Source organism: Antrostomus carolinensis, unplaced genomic scaffold (assembly GCF_000700745.2).
Source record: "Antrostomus carolinensis isolate BGI_N321 unplaced genomic scaffold, ASM70074v2 scaffold38644, whole genome shotgun sequence".
In the NCBI taxonomy this organism is placed as follows: Eukaryota; Metazoa; Chordata; class Aves; order Caprimulgiformes; family Caprimulgidae; genus Antrostomus; species Antrostomus carolinensis.
In genome coordinates, this window is record NW_010312080.1 from 59 (window position 1) to 7,995 (window position 7,937).

The 7,937-nt window shown below is 41.4% G+C and overlaps 1 protein-coding gene across 1 annotated transcript; it reads left to right on the forward strand.

The window, feature by feature from the left end:
* Positions 1 to 526: 526 nt before the first annotated feature.
* On the forward strand, positions 527 to 5,903 carry KPNA2 (karyopherin subunit alpha 2). The gene is made up of 10 exons (XM_010166931.1): positions 527 to 640; positions 738 to 875; positions 1,312 to 1,400; positions 2,237 to 2,505; positions 3,857 to 3,951; positions 4,050 to 4,313; positions 4,940 to 5,173; positions 5,262 to 5,444; positions 5,553 to 5,702; positions 5,811 to 5,903. Exons 1-10 carry the CDS (start codon positions 566 to 568, stop codon positions 5,901 to 5,903), a joined length of 1,590 nt encoding a protein of 529 aa, XP_010165233.1. The 5' UTR covers positions 527 to 565.
* Positions 5,904 to 7,937: the final 2,034 nt, after the last annotated feature.

Consider the following 7,937-nt stretch of genomic DNA (forward strand, 5'->3'; position numbering starts at 1 on the left):
GGTTCTTAGTCAGTGGGTCGCCTTGGAGCTGGGCAAGGTGCAGGGTCCTGCCTCCTTACCACTGGAGCTGCTGTAACCCTGCCCCGGGGGCCTTCCCAGTGCGAGGTTGCTCTGTTCCCATCAAAGGGAGGCTGTGGTGGGACAGGAGGGGGTGCCTGTGCGCTAAATCTATATGACTGTGCAATATAGCTGTGTGATACAGTGAAAATAGTGTTTGAAAAATATATGTGTGCTGTCTATGGGAAGGAAGACCAATCTTGTTCCTAAAAGCAATGACTCTGATAAAGGTTGTGGCTGGGAGGGTTGTAAAATGATGTACCTGTGTTTACTGCTTCTGTGTTAAAGCTAGAGCTTGCTGCAACACCTAGGCATTTAAAGAGACAGCTGCTATGTTACTAGTGTCTTTGATCAAGATAGAGGATGTTATTGTATCTAATATGGACAGGAGTCTCTCATTCGTAAGCATTGATCCCAGTTCTTAACTTTTGTGGAGTAAATTTGTTTATTATTTGCTTTCTTTTCAGACTTATTTTTTATCTGTTTCTCTCAAAATCTAATAAACAAGATGTCTGCTAACGAGAATGCCAATGCAGCAGCAGCTCGCTTGAACAGATTCAAGAACAAGGGCAAGGATACTACAGTAAGTATTTTGATGTAGTTAATGTTTTAGCTACCCATCATCTCTCTAAACATGAGTTGTAAAAACCAAGAGCTTACTATGAATGTACATCCTCCAGGAAATGAGAAGGCGGCGTATTGAAATCAACGTAGAGCTGAGGAAAGCTAAGAAAGATGACCAGATGCTTAAAAGAAGAAATGTTAGCACTTTACCAGATGATGCTACTTCTCCTCTTCAGGAAAACAGGAGCAATCAGGTAAGTAGGTACTTGGAACAGGTGTGGTTGGAGGTTCTGCTACAAAAGCTCATGCAGCCACACTAGTACGAGTCCCTTCTCGTGCAGGGGACAGCACTACTGCATAGACATTACAACTTAAACCTGTACTGCCAACTGTAATGGACAGCACTCTTAAAACATAGCTGAAGCAGTTGTGTTCAAGGCTGGTGTATCAGTGGTGTGAAGCACTTGATGGAAAAAATGCTTTCAGTAGTTCAGATAACTGCAGATAAAGCTGTAGCTGATGAGGTTTTGGAGTATCACTTAGCAGTGTAATCTGTTAATAAAGGAAGTGGTTGTGAACTGAGGTTTATTCATAGTACTGCATAGAAAGTCTCTGTGGTCCTGAAGACACACACCTCTCCCAGCAAAGTGTTCATGTAACTTTTTTTTTTGGTACCTTTTTATTGTGCAGGTTTCAGCACACTGGTCAGTTGAAGAAATAGTCAAAGGAATTAATAGTAATAACATGGAGCTTCAGCTACAGGCTACTCAAGCTGCCAGGTAAGAAGTTTAGAGGTAACCAATTGAGCTGTGCAAGCCAGTAACTAGGCAAGGTAAAAGAATTGGCTTATGAGCCAAAGTGTCTGCTTATGGCAGCACCTATGGCTTTTATCAGGCAGGATTTCAACAAGCATCTCAATCAGCCTTGTATACAATGTTTAGGTATGCTTAACTTAGTCACAATTTTATTGAAACTGTGTGGCTTTTGAATGTTTAAAGTGCCTCAGCATTTTACTAGGAAGTAGTAATACTGTTTGGTGGTTTTGAGGTGGCAAAATAAATAGTACATCTTAGATTTGTTGAAGTAATAATAATAAACCCTTTGGTATAGCAAAATAAGATATCTCTAAACTGCTAACACTTTGCCACAGTATTTGAGGGCAGTGATCTGCCTGGAGTAATGTGCACAGTAAGACTGAGGTTTGAAGTATGCCAAGCTTCCTTTCTCCTTCCAAATCTACAATCTCCTTTAGCAAGCTTGTGTACTGCTGCAGTGCTGCTTCTGGCAGCCACTAACCTTCTGCCTGCTGAGAAACCTGCAGCAATGCAGATGAACTGTGACTCCTGCAGGTCTGCTCTAGTTCAGAGTCTGAACAGAACCTCTCATGCAGTGGAGACATGCCACAAGCAATGTTAACAGAGGTTTAGGAGGCTGGTGTTCAGCTTGTCTGTATTTCTCCTTCATGACTTGTTGCATTGCCTTCTCTGAATGTTAAAGCAATGCTAAAACTTTTCCTTTTTTTAGATAGAGATGATTTTTTTTTTTTAGACTGTTTAATCTGTTGTTCAGATCTCTGCAGGCAAAAATAATGCTTTTTGTTTGTCTTCCTCCTTAGGAAACTCCTCTCAAGAGAGAAGCAGCCCCCAATAGACAGCATCATTAGGGCTGGTTTGATTCCCAGGTTTGTCTCCTTCTTGGGAAGAGCAGACTGCAGTCCTATTCAGTTTGAATCTGCCTGGGCACTTACCAACATCGCTTCTGGCACATCAGAACAAACAAAGGCAGTTGTAGATGGAGGGGCTATTCCAGCCTTTATTTCACTGCTGGCCTCTCCCCACACTCACATCAGTGAACAGGCTGTGTGGGCGTTAGGAAATATTGCAGGTATGTCAATACACTCCACAGCTCTGCCTCAGACCTGTCCCCTTTTTTGAAAAGGAGGACACTGCTCCTGATGTGTCATGCAGAGTGCTGACTGAGCTTCTTGAGAACTCTGCCTTCATGCTTTGCAAGTAAAGACACACTCTGCAATGTCGAGTATGCTGTGGATAATTCTTATCTTCAGCCCCAGTGTAAGATGTCTCATGCAATACCTGGCAGACTCGAGGCTGCATTATGTGGATTGCTTCCATATTTCAGTTCAGGTTGATAAAGCTGTATAACCATGCTACAACACAGGGCTTCACATGTCTCACTGGATGTTTTTGTGACTTATCAATGAGCTCTGCTCTGTGCATCAACTAGAAAGGGGAAAGGGGGAAGCAGATGAGTCACACAACTGTGTATGTGATGTCCAACACTCCTTGCTTTGAAACAGCTACTTACTGATGTGAAAGTATCATATACTGAAGCTTCTCATGCACCTGTCAAGATTACTTGATCTGCCAGTGTTAGATCTTATTCTAAAATATATATATATATATAGTTAAATACTGTATTTGATGTGTTATGGTTTCCAACAGCTGTGCCTTACAGAGAGTAGTGAATCATCACACAGAGAAAATGAGCTCAGTAAAAACCTTGTTTGATTGGAGTTTTCTTAAAGTTTGCCCTCGGAGGTTTTTTTAAACTCAATTATAAGGTATTCTTTGTACCTCGAGTAGTTCATTGAAACTTCGGCATCAATCAGCATTATTCTATAGAACCCAACCATGTAGCCAAGGATTACAAAGCATTTGAAGTCCCATGTTAGGAGAAGAGCTCTGTTCTAATGATAGGGCTTAGAGCTTTGTTTGATTGGACTTTTCTTAAAGTTTGCCCTTGGAGGTTTTTTAAACTCAATTATAAGGTGTTCTTTGTACCTTGAGTAGTTCATTGAAACTTCGGCATCAGTCAGCATTATTCTATAGAACCCAACCATGTAACCAAGGATTACAATGCATTTGAAGTCCCGTGTTAGAAGAGCTCTGTTCTAATGATAGGGCTTAGATATGTTTTCAAAGAAACATGTAAGTCCCTGCTTAGTTATGAACTCTAAAAAAAGCTGTATAGAAAACATACACTAAATTACCCCTTTTTCCAACAGGAAATAAATTACACTCGGTTGCTCGATTAGAAAAACACATGCTTGTCACATGACTTAACCAGAGCAGTGGTCTTCTGTCCTCCTATTTCTTTTTATTTTCTCTAGCATTTCTTAAGCAGTAGAAGAACTCATCCTTTAACACATAATGATTCTGTATGTGCATGTCCCTCTCTTCTGGTTTTCACTTGGCTGTTTTTCTTGTTTTCTCAGGGGATGGCTCTACCTATAGAGACCTGGTTATTAAATTTGGTGCGATTGAGCCACTGCTGAGTCTGTTGGCAGTTCCCGATCTCTCTTCTCTGGCTGTAAGTGTGCAGGATGATTCAAATTACAATTACTAATAAGTGAGCAAAAGAGCTCAAGTTCCTCAACAGTTACTAACCATTTATTTCAACTCTTGCAGTCTGGATATTTACGCAACGTTACCTGGACCCTCTCAAACCTGTGTCGTAACAAGAATCCTGCACCACCCATAGAAGCCATTGAGCAGATTCTTCCGACTCTGGTTCGGCTCTTGCACCATGATGATCATGAGGTGTTGGCAGACACATGCTGGGCACTTTCCTATCTAACAGATGGTTCAAATGACAGGATAGAAGTTGTAGTGAAAACTGGATTGGTGCCACAACTTGTGAAACTCCTGGGGTGTAGTGAACTGTCAATAATGGTAAGTTACCAGACAGGCAGGCTGCTGATGCTTGATTTGAGTCATGAATGAAACTGCAGTTAGAACAGTGTCCATGTAACTGAATGCTCATTTCCATACAGAAATCTGATGCTTGTTCCAGATTTTGTGTAGGTAGGACTTGAGCTTCTATCTTGCCTGGACACTGCCCCACATGAGGCATAGGCTCTTGCTGTTGATCATTATCAAGCTTCTTTAAATAATTGTTGGATTTAACACACCAGCACAACAATCAGCATCCTTTAAAGCTTGCTTTTAACTCTAAATTACTGTTGCAAATCCCCATTCTAGGGACAGTGTTTAGAAGTGGCCTCTGTGCACAGTATAATCATAGGAAAATAAAACTGCATCAGTATTTAGGAGATGGTTTTCCTAAGCTCTGTCATGGGTAGTTGTTTGCAGATTGGCCTTGGAAGGTGTGTACTCTTAGCATGCTTGATGTCTGTGTGTGTAATGCTAATGAGGAGCTTAAAGCTCATACATAGCATAATATCATGCTGTTAACTGGGAAGGCTGGAGCAGAGGGGCATCAGGCAAGGCTGTATTTGTTCAAGCACAGATTAGATTGTTACCTATTTTCCTAAGTGCTGTTTTCATATTTCTTTCAGACTCCTTCATTAAGAGCTATAGGAAACATTGTCACTGGCACTGATGAGCAGACGCAGGTTGTTATTGACTCAGGAGCACTCTCTGTCTTTCCAAGTCTCCTTTCTCATCATAAAAACAACATTCAGAAAGAAGCAGCATGGACAATGTCCAACATCACTGCCGGGCGACAGGACCAGATTCAGAGAGTTGTAGACCATGGTCTTGTACCTTATCTCATTGGCATTCTGAGGAAGGTAAAAACAAAAACTGTCTTTATTGTGCTGAGGTTTGTGCTATTGCTACAACTGGCTGTGTTTAAATACCCTGCTTTTACCTTCATAGGGGGATTTCAAATCTCAAAAGGAAGCTGTGTGGGCTGTGACTAACTACACAAGTGGTGGAACAACTGACCAGATCGTGTATCTTGTTCAGGCTGGTGTTGTCAAGCCCCTGCTGAATCTCCTCTCGGCTAAAGACAGCAAAACTGTGCTAGTCATTCTGGATGCTATTTCTAATATCTTTTTGGTACGTGGATGCAGCGTGCTCAGTCATTGTCCAAAGTGTTGCTGATGGCTTCCCAGTAGTTAGTGCTGTGCATTTTTCCTGAGGTTATTCCCTGCTTGTCTCTTGCAGGCTGCTGAGAAGATTAATGAGACTGAAAAACTTTGCCTCATGATTGAGGAGTGTGGAGGTCTGGACAAAATCGAAGCTCTCCAGTCACATGAGAACGAACAAGTGTACAAAGCTTCATCCACCCTCATTGAGAAATATTTCTCAGCAGAAGTAAGTGGCTGCAGGGTGACTTCCTTTTTTTTTTTTCCCCCCATTCTTATTTTGTGTTCTAGGTTGAAATGCTACTGCTCTTTCCAAACTCTTTTTTCTTTCTTCTAGGAGGAAGAAGACCACAATGTTGTACCAGAATCTACTGCTGCCAGCTACACTTTCCAAATTCAGGGCAATACCCCAGATACTTTCAACTTCTAGATCTTGCATACACTGCAACCACCTCCAAGTTGTTTGGCACACAAGTGACTGCCACCTCTTTGTCTTAATAGTTCCTCTTTGGGGTTTTTTTACTGTGTTTTTATATGTGACCTGTAGCACTTTGTCCACCTGAAACATACTTGAACAGTTCAAAACTGTGTGTTATGTGAACTTCTAACTGTAAACTTCCTTCTTTCTGAGATACTTGTAAATATTTGTTCTCCTTTTGTCTCTTGCTGTCCCTGTCAGGCGTAAGAATGCAAGTGGGCAACAGGCTTCTCACAAAGCATGAGCCACTCTTCTGCAGACATCTTTGTAACGTGTTACATTCTCCGTGACTTGTTGCTGTAATCAACACACTGAGTAGGCTTTTAAACAGGATTTATGTTTAAGTTCAATAAAGTGATATCAATACATCACACTGAACTGTGTCAATTGCTCTTTTAAAAGGTGACTGATATGGTAAGTATAATTAATAAAAATGTCTAAGGGTGAGAATGCAGCTCTAAACTGAGATGTTGGTTTTAAAACAACTTGCTCATCCCAAGCTCTGACTTGTGTGTACAGCAGTCTTCTGTCACTGCAGATAATGAATTGCTGCTTCTCTGTGGCTGCCTCTTAGAGAAATCTGATTAGTGCTGTCCTGTTCATAACTGAGCTAATGAACTCTTCTGCCTTTTGGAGAAATACTTGGAGATTGTAGTAGCACTAATTAACTGCAAATACTAGTGAGGAGGAGGGGTGAGCACAGCAGTTACCCAAGTGTAAGTACGCTCAGCTGGCTTTAGCACGGAGCATAGGAAATTCACCATCAGCTGCCTGTTCCAGAGAGCAAAGATTAAAGCCTCATCTCTGAATCTATTGCTCCTCTACTTCTAAATTGTTACTCAGTCAGCTACTCTGCCTATAAACCTGGCTGTGCAGAGTGGGGTTTTGGGGAGGGGGGCTAGTGGGCGAGGAGGAGGAAGTGTAGTCCTGGTTTTCAGCTTTTTGGGAAAACTTAAATTGAGCTATTTCATTAACTGGAACCTCACAGGAGTCAATGCATCTGAGTAACAATTGACTTGGCTCTCTGAGCCTCTAGCTCTTACCACAGTGCAGGAGAGGTTAGTTTTTCATGGCTAGATTTTTCATCAATATGACTTATATTTTAAATATAGCATATCACTTCATTGTTCTGTGTTCTCTTCAATATTAGTAAAAGGTAAGGGAAAAAAAAATCAAACATGTAGACAATTCTTCCACAATTCCCATAGGCTTTGCTCTCCCTGTTTAAATAACGAACAAAAACCTCAAAATAGGAACAAAAAAAACCCCCAGAACACAGTAACCCTTGTAGTCTAGAGAACCCCATGAAACCGTCTGCTTTGGTCTTGTGTGTTAGTTGGCTAGTTGTGTGCTTTCAAGTCTATTTTAAAGTGCTCATGCATCTGTAAGTGGATTTGTCTGTAACTCTCTTTAAATTCTTCATTAAGAATATCTGATATTAAAAGGACCCTTTCTAAAGCTGATTACTCATGTACTACTGAAGAACTCTTTAAATGAGCTATTGCTAATGTATAAGATGCCACTCACTCAGTGTTGTGTAGTAAGTCTACTCTGACCTGGTTGACATTTGCTGTAAGATGCCACTCACTCAGTGTTGTGTAAGTCTACTCTGACCTGGTTGACATTTGCTTGCAGAAATGGTACCTCCTAACTGGAGGCTGATGACCTCCAGGTGCACCCATGGGGCTTCTCTGTGCAAGCCACTTGCTTGGATCTCAGGTACTACTAGGTGATAACATTACACAAGGTAGCAGCTAATTTGTCTACGTGTACATTCACATCTTATAATTAGCAGCAATAATATTTTCTGCAGAGAAATCACTGTGAGCTCACCCACATGAGTGTGCTTCTGCTGGGCTATTTAAGCTGTGTGAGTTCCTCCATCCAACTCAGAGACACTTATGTTGCTGTCACTGGTGTATCAACAGGGGGTCGCAGATTTTAACCTGCCACAAAAGATATTGTCTTGCACAAATCACAATATCC

What these genes read in the sequence shown, in the direction of transcription:
- KPNA2 (XM_010166931.1), top strand. Translation starts at nt 566, where the DNA reads ATGTCTGCTAACGAGAATGCCAATGCAGCAGCAGCTCGCTTGAACAGA. An exon ending in CAGGCTACTCAAGCTGCCAG is followed by an intron (nt 1,401 to 2,236) that starts GTAAGAAGTTTA and finishes CTTCCTCCTTAG; the next exon opens with GAAACTCCTCTCAAGAGAGA. An exon ending in GGCGTTAGGAAATATTGCAG is followed by an intron (nt 2,506 to 3,856) that starts GTATGTCAATAC and finishes TTGTTTTCTCAG; the next exon opens with GGGATGGCTCTACCTATAGA.